Source organism: Drosophila grimshawi, unplaced genomic scaffold (genome assembly GCF_018153295.1).
Source record: "Drosophila grimshawi isolate 15287-2541.00 unplaced genomic scaffold, ASM1815329v1 contig_1369, whole genome shotgun sequence".
Taxonomy (NCBI): Eukaryota; Metazoa; Arthropoda; class Insecta; order Diptera; family Drosophilidae; genus Drosophila; species Drosophila grimshawi.
Window position 1 is genome coordinate 1,746,440 of NW_025062891.1, and position 13,710 is coordinate 1,760,149.

The window sequence follows — 13,710 nt, forward strand, 5'->3', positions numbered from 1 at the left end:
GTATTTTTTAACTATTCGTGTATCTTCGTGAGTTCCCAGAAATTCGTCTTGGTCCGTCACTTTGGAACGATCTTATCTTTGTCTGACATCCAATGGAATTGTAGTGAAAAAGCAAAACATATTTGAAAATCAAGAATGGAGTTTAGATGAATTTATAAAGATACAACCTAACATAAATAAACCTCAAATAAATGATTAAATATCATTAAATATATGCAAAAATGTTTATTTTATATTAATACAAAATATAAAACTTTAAGATCTAATAAAATAATTTGCACATAAACATTTATTAATTTATTTTATACCATTCCAAATCATCCGGTTTGTGGGAAGACGGTGGATTTATGATTGTTTGGGCATCGTTAAAAATATTGTTGCAAATATTATCCCCAATCTGAAAAAAATAAATATGAATAATGTTAAGCAGAGGCTTTAAAAATATGAAAATATTTTCGAGTCAATTCTCCTAATAGTACTACACATAGAGAAAAAATCGCTGTAATTCGGATTCGGATTCGTATCCCCGTGAAAGTGTTAGTTCTTTCAAGTTTAAATATATAAATTTTATAACCTATGTAAAATAATAAGAATCGTAAAATAATATAAGTAACAAAAGAACTTATATAAAAAAGCTTCAATTTACACGCCCAGGAGATTCGTAGGAATTAATCGGTGAACAAATCTAGGAATTTAAAAATGACAGAAGATATAGATCTATGCTCCGCACAGTTTGGTTTGCTTTAATTGCTTTAGTTTATTTAATATTCTTACTATGCGAATATTTACCTGAAGAGACGATACTAAATTATCAGGGCAGTCTAGCACGCTCAGTCCAGATTCTAAAATTAAAAATGAAAAAAATAAAGAGAATCATTTGATAAATCTCATTTTATGAATGTAATTAAATGTGATACTTTGATTTAATGCAAAATGAATTCCAATAATCATTAGAATATTATGTGGATTACTATAGAGCATTGTTCTTACGTATTCTGGGATCATTCCATGAAGTCGTACGATCAATATGATTTATAAAATAAATATCTCCCGACTCGGTAACAGCTTGTTCCCAACCATCCGGTAGTGGGCCAATAAGGTTAGTAATTGTCGGTGTGCTAGTTTGCTTAGTTGGTTGTAAAATATCTGCATAAAGAGTAAATAACAAATATAAATTGGTAGGATTCTTGTTGTTGTCATAATCCCATATGGTTACGGATGTAATCGAAATATATGTCAAAGTGCCCGGTTTAATTTAGGTCTCTATAAAGGTAGATAAAGCAGAAAAATTGTTTTCAAACATTAGTAAGGGGGGAGTGTACAATTATTTTCACGCAACAAATTTCTACAAAGTTACATTTTACGATATTTTTGAAAGTTTTGAGCCAGAATTAATTTTTAAATTATTACTCAACAAAAAAATTCAAAATCTTTTCATTTTTTTTTTTTGGAAAAGTTAAATGAATTTCTAGATACTCGGGCACTTTACATGTCAAACAAATAAATAATAAAGTTAGCTTAAATAAAAGTCGTTTATTGCATACCATTTGGCTTTATCCGATCGACAATAGCTCGTTGTTGTTGTTGTTGGCGAAACTGAATTCTTGGATCCTCCCATTGCGTTGTTTTTGTGGTGTGGCTAAAAAAAGAGAATTTATGGAACAATATTTAATAAAAGAAGCTAAGCAGAAGTAATATGTCGAGAGAGCTCGACTAAGAAATACCCTGACATCTATACCCAGACATAATGTGTATAGTTGCGAAAAAATAATAGCAAATGTTAGTTTGTAATATGTTGTTTAGTATTCCTTCTATAAATTAAAGTTAGTACTGCTCCCGGAATTCTTTTCAATGTATATAAATATATATATGACTTTTTTCCTTTGAAAAGAAGTTTGCCTTTATAGAAATAGTTTATTTATTCATAATTTTCATAAATAAAAGAGCACATTTGAAAAATGCTGCTATTATCTGGTTTTTTCTTACTTTTCGTCCTTTTCATACATTTAATAAAACATTTTAATTGTAATTAAAATTAAATAAGTTAAAAAATATGAATAAAATTATGTTTCTTTTTATCACTTTTTATAAGTCTTCTAATAGTCCTAAAAACGCATGTAAGTTCCGTAAACTTACAAATTTAAAAAGATAATTAAAAATATTTCTTGAGAGAGTGGAATTTTAATTTTGCTCATGACTGTATGTATACATTAATATATATCGGGGCGTTGCAGAATATCGCTTCGATTATCAAGGATAAAAAAAATAATTTATATTGTTTTTGATCAATAATATGACAATTTTATTGCTATCTGAAATCGATTTGTATCGATACGCGGTGAGTTATCGATATAAATTAATAAGCTCGATCTGCGAACTTAACTTGAATTGAATTTTAAGTCCCTTGTTCTAATAGTCGAATACATCGACTCGGCTATTGAAGCTAATCAAGAATACCTGTTGCATATTTGTGCACACTTCATAATACCCTATTTACATATTGCCAGTGGGTACAGGGTATAAGGGGAGAGCACATAAAATAAGGACAACTTTAGCCAAGCAGATGAACTTATTGATACTTATTGATTGTGAAGCAGGTGAAGTAATTGGCTACTTTAGGCAAGTTAAAGTCAATTTAAACAGAATTTAAAAGAAGGCAGAATTGTGTACAAGCTAGTCAATAAAGAACAAAGAGCCCATTAGAGATAATAATTGTGGTGAAACTTAACTGCAAAGTATTTATTTGAAGCTGGTTTCTTCGTACTCACTTTAAATAGTAAATCTGACCATCGTTAGTTTTAGCTTGCTCCCAGCCCGGAGGTAAGGCACCCAATTGACTCTGTAGCTGAATGGGGCTGACAACGTCATAGGATCGCTGCTTTTTGTGTATGGTCTGTGTGGATAACGAGGGGGCATCCTGCCCCTGGCCCATACAGGTGTTAAGGACATCCTCCACGTTGTTAGCTGGACTGCTGTTGAATTCGACGTTGTTGTCGGGATAGGCTGGTCCTGATTGGCCCTGATTGCTTGGATTGTTGCTGGCACTCGACTCTGCGTTCCGCGTGCGCACATTGTAGTTCGGCTGGAGGGAGGCGGGGCTGCTCCTGGCACGAAAGTGATGTATTGCTAGACTTCTGTGCGATGGCTGACTCTGTTGGGCGAGAGATGGCTGCTGCTGTTGCTGTTGCAATTCGGACTGGACGCCAGTCTTGTTGATATTCGTCTGGGAGCCATCGTATGTCGAGTCGGCGCTGTTTGCCCGCGAGTGCAGCGGAGCCGGGGGATTGAAAAACGAATTGGGCAGCTTGCGCATACGAAATGGGATCTGCAGTGGGAGCTTTGCATCGCCCGGATTTAACACACTGTCAAATAGGGCCTGCAAGTTGTCATCCGAGTCCTGATTGACGCGCACAACTAGGTTTGTCGATAATTTTGTCGGGGACGGCGAGAGCATGTCCTCATCGTCGATTTCCTTTTCACTCAGATTGCTTTTGTTGTTTAATGACATCGTTATGGGTATGTTAGAAAAAAAAAAACTATTTGTTTATGTACACAAATATGTCAGAGCCGAACAAATAAATCGCTTTAAAACTGCATTTGCATTTAAATGTGGACGTACGCGTTAATCACTTCATTTTCAATTATTTTTGAAAGCCAAAATGTTGCTTTAAATTTTTTAATTTCGTGTTTTTGTATGATTTAAACAATATTTATATATACATATGTATATATACCATACGCTACGGAACTGCCAACATAACAAACCAAATTATATAAAGGGTATCATTCAACACAATGCACACTGAAAATATATCGATATATTTCACTGTTCCGATACTAGCGGAACACACCTTAAAATTTTAATAAATTTTGATTTGCGACGTTTATAAGCCCTCATGGAAGTGGCAATAAATTTATTTGCTTCAATTTGTAATCGGGAATATAGAAATACATCTAGATAAAGAGATATGTAAATATTCGCAGTCGGTAAGTTGTTCTGGCGTTTGATAAAATCAATTTATTTTAAAAAGATATATGGATGTTGTAATAAATAAAAGTTGGAAAATATCAAAAAAGTAATATATACAAAGTCAGCAGGTGTAATTGGACATTACCAATATTACACATCCGGATAACAATAAATTTTGCATTCAAAATCATTCCCAAATTAATAGTAATACACATAATCTTTCAGAATGTTCTATAATAATATATTTAAAACTATGCATTTATAACAAACTTATATTCAGAAATAAAATACAGTTAATAATATTATATCTTCTACATTCCATATTGAAAAGTAATAATATCTGCGATTAGTTTCCATCGATACAAAAGTGACGATACTGTGACGTGAATATATATTTTTTATGGACGTTAACGTAAGCAAAATCTATCGCGTGGCCGATTAGCTCGATAACTCACATATCTATCTAAGCGAACGATAATTTCTTTTACAAAGTAGATACATAATTGTGGGTTTTTATATACATTGTCTACATTTTTTTGTGTAAGCTAGTAAAATTAATTGCAAGCCCTAAGATAATATATAGGTTTTGTTTACACTCCAATTTTGAGCTTTCGCAACAGGAAATACACAAACGAGATTTGTGGAGAATACAATTATAGTTTATTATTTGAAGACGAGAGTGGCACAAGTGTAATTAAAATGAAATATTTTTGCAGATCGAGGCGCATGTTATTGAAACAATTGTGGCAGGAATGAATCGCAGAGGTTTGAATGCGGGCAATGCGATGGCTTCTCAATCGAATATCGACGAGGGCAGCTGGAAAGGCGTCACAGAAGGCTCAGCGATGTTGCCATCATCGAACTCATCGTCCCTCAATCCGGATGCCAGCAATCAGAGTGGATTCCCCCAAGGCGGATTACCATACACTTCGGGCGGCAATCCATATCCTCAGGCCGGCCAGTCCTCGCCAGCTGGCAATCAATCGCTAGTGTTTCAGAATGCAGCTCAACCCGGATCGAATACGCCGCAATATACTTCGTCACCCGCTCCATCCGGATCATCGACGCCGGGTCCGGTGGGCGTTGCATCGCAAAATATCCAGGGCAATTATTCACAGTCGTCGACGGCGGGCAATTTCAATGGGCCAGTTGGCGGACCATTTGGCTCACCCTCGTCAGGATTGGGTCAGTTTAGTCGACCCGCCAGTTCGGGCACCCCATTTAATAGTGGTCAAGCCGGACACTTCTCCTCGCCGACCGTCTTTGGAGTTGGCAGTCAGTTTAATCCCATGCCCCCGGCATCTCCCTTCGGGCATGGCGGCAATCATCCCATGATGGGTGGCCCACAGCCAATGGATCGTATCGATCAGGGATTTAGGAGACACAACTCCTACTTCAGTCACACGGAGCATCGGGTCTTTGAGCTCAACAAGCGCCTGCAGCAGCGAAACGAGGACAGTGATAATTGCTGGTGGGATTCGTTTACGACCGAATTCTTTGAGGACGATGCACGCTTAACAATCCTCTTCTGTCTGGAGGATGGACCCAAGAGGTATACGATTGGCCGGACACTTGTGCCGCGTTTCTTTCGCAGCATTTTCGAGGGCGGCGTTTCGGATTTGTATTTCCAGCTGAAGCATGCGAAGGAATCGTTTCACAACACATCCATCACACTGGACTGCGAGCACTGTACGGTGATCACCCAGCATGGCAAACCGTTCTACACGAAAGTCTGCGCCGATGCGCGACTTATACTCGAGTTCATGTACGACGATTACATGCGCATCAAATCCTGGCACATGACCATCAAAGGACATCGCGAACTAATTCCACGTTCCGTTATCGGGACATCTCTGCCGCCAGATCCCATGCTCCTCGATCAGATCACCAAGAATATAACGCGTGCGGGCATCACAAATTCAACATTGAATTATCTGCGCCTGTGCGTGATTCTCGAGCCGATGCAGGAGCTGATGTCGCGCCACAAGGCGTACGCTCTGAGTCCGAGGGATTGCTTGAAGACAACGTTGTTTCAAAAGTGGCAGCGAATGGTGGCGCCACCGGGCAAAAAGGACCCCCAAAGACCGCCAAATAAGCGACGCAAAAGAAAGGGATCCAATTCGGGCGGTGCCAACAATTCAAACACCCCACCTGTGACAAATCAGAAGCGTTCGCCATCGGGTCCCAGTTTCTCGCTATCTTCGCAGGATGTGATGGTTGTGGGGGAACCGACACTGATGGGCGGTGAGTTCGGGGAGGAGGATGAGAGGCTTATCACACGCTTGGAGAACACCCAATACGATGGCACCAATGCCGTCGATCACGACAACCATACGGGATTCGGTCACGCCGATTCTCCCATATCCAGCTCGAATCCGTGGAGCATGGAGCGGGGCGGTGCTATTCCGGCTAGTCCTGGCAATCCGTCGGGACCACAGAATAATGCCAATATAGCTGATATAGATAAAAAGAGCCCCATTGTCTCGCAATAGAATCAAACGAATAGTCCGCAATTATGATTTAAACCCCTTTTCGATATGTGGTGAAATGTATTTTCATACTTGCATGTAAAAAATACTTTTAAATAAAAATTTCCAAACATTAGGAAATGTAATTAGCCTTATTCCTTTCAAATTTACTCTCTTCTGCCCTTTTCAGTGTTAATTTTGGATAAGACAACTCATCCCTCAAATCAAACGGTATCATGAAGTCGTTATCAATGATATCCATAAGAGAGCTAGAGACTTTGGAGACTGTGAATAGTTTTCGATAACTTGATATTCCTCGACTATTTACTGTTACAACTGTAATCACTAATCACACAGATGTGAAAAACTGTTCACACATAAAAACGGGTGTTGAGGAATTAGTAGTTGCCATTTTGTTATTTTTGTGGATTTGCACAATAAGATAGAATATTGAATGGGAAGAAACTCATGACATATTATTATATGAACTCAGTTTTTAGATTTTAATTTGGAATTTTTTGTACCTGTGAGCACACAGCATGAAACAATGAATTAATTTCTATTGCATGTAAATTTGTAATTCTTATTTCTTATGTTTTCGAATTAATTATTAATATTTAGGGCTGCTGTTAAATATATTATATATGAATTTTTAACAAATTTAATTTCTCTCGATCTCGATTAAGATCTCTCTCGCATCAATTTATGAAAGTCTAATTCAACAGTTCCCATTTTATATTTTGCTGTTCTAAAAATCCGCCTTCGAACCCTGTTTAAATTTGTACAATGCATGTCAAACTTTTAATGGTGGACCGAAATATCGAACAACTTCTAAGTGTATGAGCTGCAGCAAAATGATTTTAGAACCATTTGCCATTATGATGAACCATTTGCCATGATGAATTAACAGCGATGCAAAAACTTGAGGAGCATCTTCAAAAATATTCAAAACTCCAAATGTCACTGTGCATTTGTGTCGTATGCATCAAATTTTAGATGTATCGAAATTGTGAATCTGCGAAAACAAGTCGATAAATTGTTATCTTTTAAGTAGTCTGTCACTTTTGTCCGTCCCTAATTTTTGGTAGACAACAAGCTGCACTTTATTGATGCACAAAAAAATAGAGTAATAAATACATATATTAACAATTTAATTGATATTTAAACATTTATACCGTAATATAAGTGTAATTATCAAAGTGCATATACATTGCAATTAGAAGCCGACTAATACTTTCTGTGAAAAGTCATACTGCAGGTGAGAACTCGTGTTGCTATTTTTGTCGATATAATGTAATCATATTCAGCCATTCTTTACTTTTACTATGAATTGTTTACAATACTGTTTATATTATTATTTATTATATTATCTAGTTTATTAAAACACGAAACACAACATTCTCCTTGCTTTTATGAAGATGTTCTTGCATGTGTGCACGTGTATATGTATATGTATGTAAGTGTGCGTGTGTGTGATAGATACGATCGAGACGCTTTTAATATCGAATATCCTTGAAGAGAGTGCTTACATGGTATATGTATGCGTGTGTGTGTGTGTTTGTAGATGTGCATGCACGTAATGTCTTCTGATTAAAGAAAATTTATCGGAGTTGAATAACTACACTCAAATTTAATAAAGTGAATTTCTTATATAAACCACTTGTTTATAATAATACTACTCTAAATATACCTATATGCTACGAATGTTTTCTAGTATATTTCCACATTTCTAATCAAATTCACTTGATTGTAGACAATAATGCCGTCTGAATATTGGGATCGCCTGAGCGATGTCGAGATACAAGGGAAACTGATACAATTTGGATATCCACATTGTCCCGTCACGGAAACAACACGGGCCGTATTAATTAAAAAACTACAGAAGCACACAAGAAAGGAGGAGCTTAAAAAGGGAAAAATCCCAAACTATGTACTTCACTACAACGGTGACAAGCCAAATACAGATGCTATTCCAGCACCACACACAAATTCAATAGAAAGAAGACCGAATCTCCATGAAAATGGCCTGAGAAACAATAAGGTTGACATTGGCCGGACTCTTCAACCTTCAGTTTATCGCAAGAGCGATGCTGATGTAAGTCCATCACTTATGGCAGCATCTAGGATGTATGTACCACCACCGCTTTTAGCGTCCGACTATGAGAATGAGAATGATGCGCATAATTTGAATGCGGCTCGCAAAGCGTATCGCAAACCTTTGCCATATGCAGCCGATAATTCATCGTCGTATATCAAGTTGCAGCATGGCAAATCGAATGCCTGTGACGGAGGCGTCGTTAATCGATTACTCAGCTTCCGCGATACATCGATACAAAAGAAGTCAATCTCCAAAGATGGTTACACTGTACACGCATCCAGATCACTCATAATAAAGAATGGCATCGTACAAAAGATTCTGACATTTGATGTTAAATCGTTTTTCAAAAAACCCGATGTTAGCCAATACATAATACCGCACGTACTTATTGCCATACTTGTGATATTCCTGTCAATGATATCTGTTTTATATATGGCAAAGAAATTTGACCTAAGCCCCATTACCGAAACCGACATTAAATATACAATGTGTAATGGCAACGATGCCGATTTTAGGGGCTTTTCGTCATCGTCGCAGTCGCAACCGACAATTAAGTGTATTAATGAGGATCTGTACAATAAGGCGATCTACATCAGCAAAGAGCTATTTAAGTACTTAAACGAAAGAGCGAGACTCCATCACTGCATTAGCGCAGATCATTCCGCCGCGCTCGACATGAACGAGTTCAAAAAGGTTCTGCTCAGCGGCAACAGTAATTTGCAGCAGAATGGCAATCTGCATACGAAACTGCTGGCAACGCAATATCTGATTGCCCAGAATCCGCAGTGGATGATAAAAACGATAACTACAACCCACAATTCTTCGGAGCAAATCCTGTCGTTTGAGTTAATTGAACCAAGTCTTCCATTGAAGTGCATTATCCGTAAGAAAGTCACGAGATTTTTCACAGTTATTGGACTGTTCTTACTTGTTGCTGCCGGTTGCCTGTCGTTATATTTATTGATTGTCGGGTATCGCTTGAAACAAAAGGAATCGCTGCTGGCAATCGAGCAGTTTACAATGGATATCATTAATGAACTAGTCTACCGGAGCACACATACCGAGAACTCGGAAGTGTTAATAAATCAATTGCAAGAGAAGTTTTTGCCTGCGCACAATCGAAAGAAACTCTCGGGTTGTTGGAATAAGGCACTTAAGAACTTAGAGGCAAATGACAATATCCTATTTGGCATAGTTGCGCGAAATGGAGAACAACTGCGTACGATGACCTGGAATAAGAATACTGCCAATAATGAACCCAGTTCCACAACAACAGCAACAACAACAAAGAAAAAGTGGCAAAGCTCTGCTTTCGATAACTCCAACAAGATTCACAATCCGCCAGCATCTTGCTTGAAAATCAGGCATATGTTCGATCCATCAGAAATTAACGATCCCAATTTGAGGCAATTAATGATTGACTCAATATTGGAGAAAGTTGGCTCTCATTGCAAAATTTGCGACGTTCAACTGGATACACAGTCCTGCTGCGTCTATATCCGTTGTGCGAGTGAAGCAGACGCCGGAATTGTTCACAATGAAATTAATGGCTGGTGGTTCGATAAGCGGCTGATATCGATTAAGTTTCTGCGAATTGAGCGCTATTTGAATCGCTTTCCAAAATCATTGTCTGAATCATTATATTTAAAATCATCTAATGTGAACTAAATTTTTAATTGTTTGTATTGAATAAAATTCTTAATGTGATTTGTACAATTTGTATTTTATATTTGGGGATGTAATCGGTTTTTATATTTTTATTTATTATTGGGCAATTGACAATGACAAAATACAAACTTGTGCAGGATAAACACAAAAATGCGTCACTAAATATTTATAAATTAAATGCCTTGAAAGTTATTTGTATCTTAAAAATTAATTCTCAAAAATTGTTCGCGTTTCAACACCGTCGTTCCGTTTGCTTTCACCAATCATTACATATACGGTCACATCGATGTAATCGAATCGAATATCGATTTTCAGTGTTATTATTTTGAATCGTGCGCATGTGAAACAACGGAGTAATTTGCAATTACAAATGATTGTGCCAATGGGATAATTACGACGGACGATATATATATATATTTGAAAATCGACATCAGTTTCTACTGTCGCAAGTAGTCATATTAACGGACATCGAAATGGACTGTAATCACCGCATTGAAGTCCCCCAGCGCTCTGGCGGAGGCAAGAAAATGAAGAAACGGAAAGAACTCGATGCTCTGATAGCACATTCCATAACAAAAAGAGGTTCCCGCCGCACAAACAATTCACAGGATATGTTGCTATCAGTATCCACCGATGACCTTGATGATTTCGCTTGGGTAAATGGAAATACTTTGAGTACATTTCTACATCTGATAATCAATGTACACACACACACACATTCGCACATATGAGTGGCTGCCCCTGAATAAACAGCATGTGTTTGTGTGTGTGTGTGTATGTGTAAGTAATGTGTGTAATTGCTTTGTTTTGGTTTTTTTCTTCCCAGATGAGTGTTGCCAGTACGCGCAGAAATAATAGACAGAAATTAAATATTCGCAAGTGTGGCCCATTTGTATTCGGAATAACGACAGCTTTGTGTGTGGCCATTTTATATTGGCTCTACTTTGATCTGCGTCAACAGATTTCCGATTATCAACAAAAATTTGAAGAAGGTAAATACAAATACATACATGTATTATAAATGTTATCTGTATGCACGCGCATGCAACAAAAATATAATTTGCTGCTTGACTACGACGTGCGAATACCCCGTTTCCAAATGGGTCGATTAAAATCCATTTTTTGTTTAACTCGGGAACGAAAGTATTTGTTTTATGCATGTCATGCTGTCGGACGGTGAGACCGCAACTTTTCTGATTACTTTGATACACCTGATGCTATAGACTTGAAACCTATAATCTGTATTCCCCTATGCGTCCTTGACAGTGTTATAAATTTGGTAATCGATAAGAAAATAATATCACCAAACTTGGCGGATATATTGCTGGTGACGTCTTTCAAATATCGTCTGATCATTTCGCTTATCTAGCAGTCGATGTATTTCACTAATTTAAAGCTTGGCATTAAATTTTATGTAAAATCATGGTCCTTAATGCATTATTTAATTAACAAACACAATGTTTTCTAGTATCTGCCATAAATAAAATCTTCCCGGATACACTTCAACAATGGCATGAGACAACATCATTCCTGATCAAGAATCAAACATTTGTCATAAGCCAAATAAATGAATTAACGCAATGCGTCGAACAGCTTGGATCGAATTTGAGCAGTCTGCAAGCAACAGTTAATGCTCAACGAAATTATGGCCAAGATAAGAAATTGGTGGCCGACTTTGGCGCCAAACTGGAAGCGGTTATCGCTGACATCGAGGTGATGAAAGAGCACTACAACAACTACATCGAGGTACAGAAAAGTCTCGAGCTTGAAACGGAACACTTGAAGGTAAGTAACCCATATATAAATATTTCAAGTTGTATTTTATTATAGAACTTTATTTAATTCTTTAGGCTAATATGAGTCAACTGTCGACCGTTCAGGCGAATCCGTCCGAGACGAATTTCACAAGAGATGTTGACTTTCTCAATCAATCAATATCAAATTCTGTCAAAATATTAAACAGCAATATTATGAATGTAAACAGCACTCTCAGTCAGAAGATACAAATTCTGCAAGGGGAAATACTGGCACATAAGGTAAACAAATAAGTCCAACGATTGTATTGCTTCAAATACCATAATAATTAATGTATATTTGCAGATCAAGTTGGATGACTTACTGGATCGCTCGCAGAATATGATATCCCACGTCGCTACATTAAGCAATAATTTGCAACAATTTAAGCAAAAACTAACCATAGTGGATGAACAGCTAAATAAATTGAATCAAAAGGTGGTTTATCTTAACTTCATTTCATCTGGCTTACGTCTAATTAATATTATTCCTTTCCTTTTTAGAAGAGTGAACCCGGCAAAGATCAAATTGCTATAGGGGTGAGCCCACCGTGAAGATAACTTTGCCATTTGCACTGTTTGGTAATGATTGCGTCCTGCAAAAAGGAGATAGGAGATAAGCCCATAGCATTGGCTCGGCTTGATGTGCAATAGAACGTATACTGTTTTCAGTCCAATTACTATATATGTTGAATAAAAAAAAATCTAGTCGCTTGTATCTGTAAGCCTCACATTTAATACAAGACAACATATCATTTATCTGTTCAATCAGTGAGTATAGAAACGTTGAAATCCACAAACTGAATTTACTTTTAATTCAGGGCTATAAGATTAGTTCTTGCCAGTACCATTCTAATATTTATATATTTAGTATCACAAGCAAGTTACCAAATTTCTTAAATAAAGTAGCTTTAAAAATGAGAAACTAGCTGCCGTTGACACCTTTTTGATTTGTCTTTCGATGCTGACCATTAATTATATACCCTTAAGGGCAAAACCACATTTGAATTTTATATTTGTTTGTTTAATGTATGGTTAGTTATAAGAATAAATTGATACTGTATGATGTTATTTACGCAGAGTCACAATATAACATAATGCTTATTAATAGTATTTGCATATATTGTATATTGGAACGTTTACGTCAGTGTTTCTCCTTGGGTCACACAAGCTTCCAAGTAGTCTATTCGCCGCTCCAATATCGTAAGTTTCTCATTGAGTACAGCCAGGCGAGATCGGCAAGACATATCTGAAAAACAAATCGAGTATTATTTATATATATTTGCATAGCGTCTGCAAGAAATAAACTGCGTCGCACTGTTGATAAATTGTACACACAAACAATTTAACTGGCAATTAATTAAAAATACTCTCATCTGACAATTGATAATTCCTATTTTATCTGTATGTATGATATGATAATGATTAAGACCGGTCATTTGGAACAAGGGCGTCATCGTTAGATGACTGATAGATGAACATGCGTAGAAAGCTCACTTACCAAAAGAATTTAGAAAGTCTGTGATTCTTTTGATGCTTGCTGTTATAACTTCAATATACTCGCGATTTGCCCAATCCTGATGAATTTGCTTCTGAACTGCTTCTCGATGAGCTCCGCTCATTTTTAATATTTTTGTTTATATATATTTTGCAATTTATATTTATATACATATAGAAATACAGTGTGACCGTTTTTAGAATTGTAAGACTACG

The 13,710-nt window shown here is 36.8% G+C and overlaps 5 protein-coding genes across 6 annotated transcripts; 3 read left to right on the plus strand and 2 right to left on the minus strand.

The window, feature by feature from the left end:
- Positions 1 to 210: 210 nt before the first annotated feature.
- LOC6559099 (transcriptional coactivator yorkie) lies at positions 211 to 3,756 on the minus strand. 2 transcript variants are annotated; one of them, XM_032734195.1, is made up of 5 exons: positions 2,769 to 3,756; positions 1,545 to 1,639; positions 991 to 1,146; positions 790 to 842; positions 211 to 397 (listed from the first exon to the last, which is right to left on the minus strand). In XM_032734195.1, the coding sequence occupies exons 1-5, from the start codon at positions 3,506 to 3,508 to the stop codon at positions 293 to 295; spliced, it is 1,149 nt and encodes a 382-aa protein (XP_032590086.1). In that variant the 5' UTR covers positions 3,509 to 3,756; the 3' UTR covers positions 211 to 292. The 2 variants fall into 2 exon arrangements, with proteins under 2 accessions (XP_032590086.1, XP_032590087.1); XM_032734196.1 differs by lacking the exons at positions 211 to 397; positions 790 to 842; positions 991 to 1,146 and adding an exon at positions 1,159 to 1,263 and having other exon boundaries at positions 2,769 to 3,744.
- Positions 3,757 to 4,439: 683 nt separating this feature from the next.
- Positions 4,440 to 6,593, plus strand: LOC6560629 (LIM domain-binding protein 1). Its single transcript, XM_001987038.2, has 2 exons — positions 4,440 to 4,510; positions 4,687 to 6,593. Exon 2 carries the CDS (start codon positions 4,723 to 4,725, stop codon positions 6,460 to 6,462), a length of 1,740 nt encoding a protein of 579 aa, XP_001987074.1. The 5' UTR covers positions 4,440 to 4,510; positions 4,687 to 4,722; the 3' UTR covers positions 6,463 to 6,593.
- A 900-nt stretch (positions 6,594 to 7,493) lies between these two features.
- Positions 7,494 to 10,249, plus strand: LOC6560630 (inner nuclear membrane protein Man1). Its single transcript, XM_001987039.2, has 2 exons — positions 7,494 to 7,696; positions 8,192 to 10,249. The coding sequence occupies exon 2, from the start codon at positions 8,198 to 8,200 to the stop codon at positions 10,202 to 10,204; it is 2,007 nt and encodes a 668-aa protein (XP_001987075.1). The 5' UTR covers positions 7,494 to 7,696; positions 8,192 to 8,197; the 3' UTR covers positions 10,205 to 10,249.
- A 261-nt stretch (positions 10,250 to 10,510) lies between these two features.
- LOC6560631 lies at positions 10,511 to 12,715 on the plus strand. Its single transcript, XM_001987040.3, has 6 exons — positions 10,511 to 10,860; positions 11,031 to 11,196; positions 11,673 to 11,989; positions 12,055 to 12,240; positions 12,305 to 12,436; positions 12,502 to 12,715. The coding sequence occupies exons 1-6, from the start codon at positions 10,678 to 10,680 to the stop codon at positions 12,550 to 12,552; spliced, it is 1,035 nt and encodes a 344-aa protein (XP_001987076.1). The 5' UTR covers positions 10,511 to 10,677; the 3' UTR covers positions 12,553 to 12,715.
- A 280-nt stretch (positions 12,716 to 12,995) lies between these two features.
- LOC6560632 (probable protein BRICK1-B) lies at positions 12,996 to 13,654 on the minus strand. The gene is made up of 2 exons (XM_001987041.3): positions 13,499 to 13,654; positions 12,996 to 13,246 (listed from the first exon to the last, which is right to left on the minus strand). The coding sequence occupies exons 1-2, from the start codon at positions 13,617 to 13,619 to the stop codon at positions 13,137 to 13,139; spliced, it is 231 nt and encodes a 76-aa protein (XP_001987077.1). The 5' UTR covers positions 13,620 to 13,654; the 3' UTR covers positions 12,996 to 13,136.
- Between the last annotated feature and the right edge of the window lie 56 nt (positions 13,655 to 13,710).

Coding starts and splice junctions, on each gene's coding strand:
- LOC6559099 (XM_032734195.1), bottom strand. CDS start 3,508: ATGTCATTAAACAACAAAAGCAATCTGAGTGAAAAGGAAATCGACGAT. Junction 1,640..2,768: donor GGTCAGATTTACTATTTAAA/GTGAGTACGAAG, acceptor CTCTTTTTTTAG/CCACACCACAAAAACAACGC. Junction 398..789: donor ATTTAGTATCGTCTCTTCAG/GTAAATATTCGC, acceptor TATTTTTTTCAG/ATTGGGGATAATATTTGCAA.
- LOC6560629 (XM_001987038.2), top strand. CDS start 4,723: ATGAATCGCAGAGGTTTGAATGCGGGCAATGCGATGGCTTCTCAATCG.
- LOC6560630 (XM_001987039.2), top strand. CDS start 8,198: ATGCCGTCTGAATATTGGGATCGCCTGAGCGATGTCGAGATACAAGGG.
- LOC6560631 (XM_001987040.3), top strand. CDS start 10,678: ATGGACTGTAATCACCGCATTGAAGTCCCCCAGCGCTCTGGCGGAGGC. Junction 11,197..11,672: donor TCAACAAAAATTTGAAGAAG/GTAAATACAAAT, acceptor AATGTTTTCTAG/TATCTGCCATAAATAAAATC. Junction 12,241..12,304: donor GGGAAATACTGGCACATAAG/GTAAACAAATAA, acceptor GTATATTTGCAG/ATCAAGTTGGATGACTTACT.
- LOC6560632 (XM_001987041.3), bottom strand. CDS start 13,619: ATGAGCGGAGCTCATCGAGAAGCAGTTCAGAAGCAAATTCATCAGGAT. Junction 13,247..13,498: donor AGACTTTCTAAATTCTTTTG/GTAAGTGAGCTT, acceptor TTTGTTTTTCAG/ATATGTCTTGCCGATCTCGC.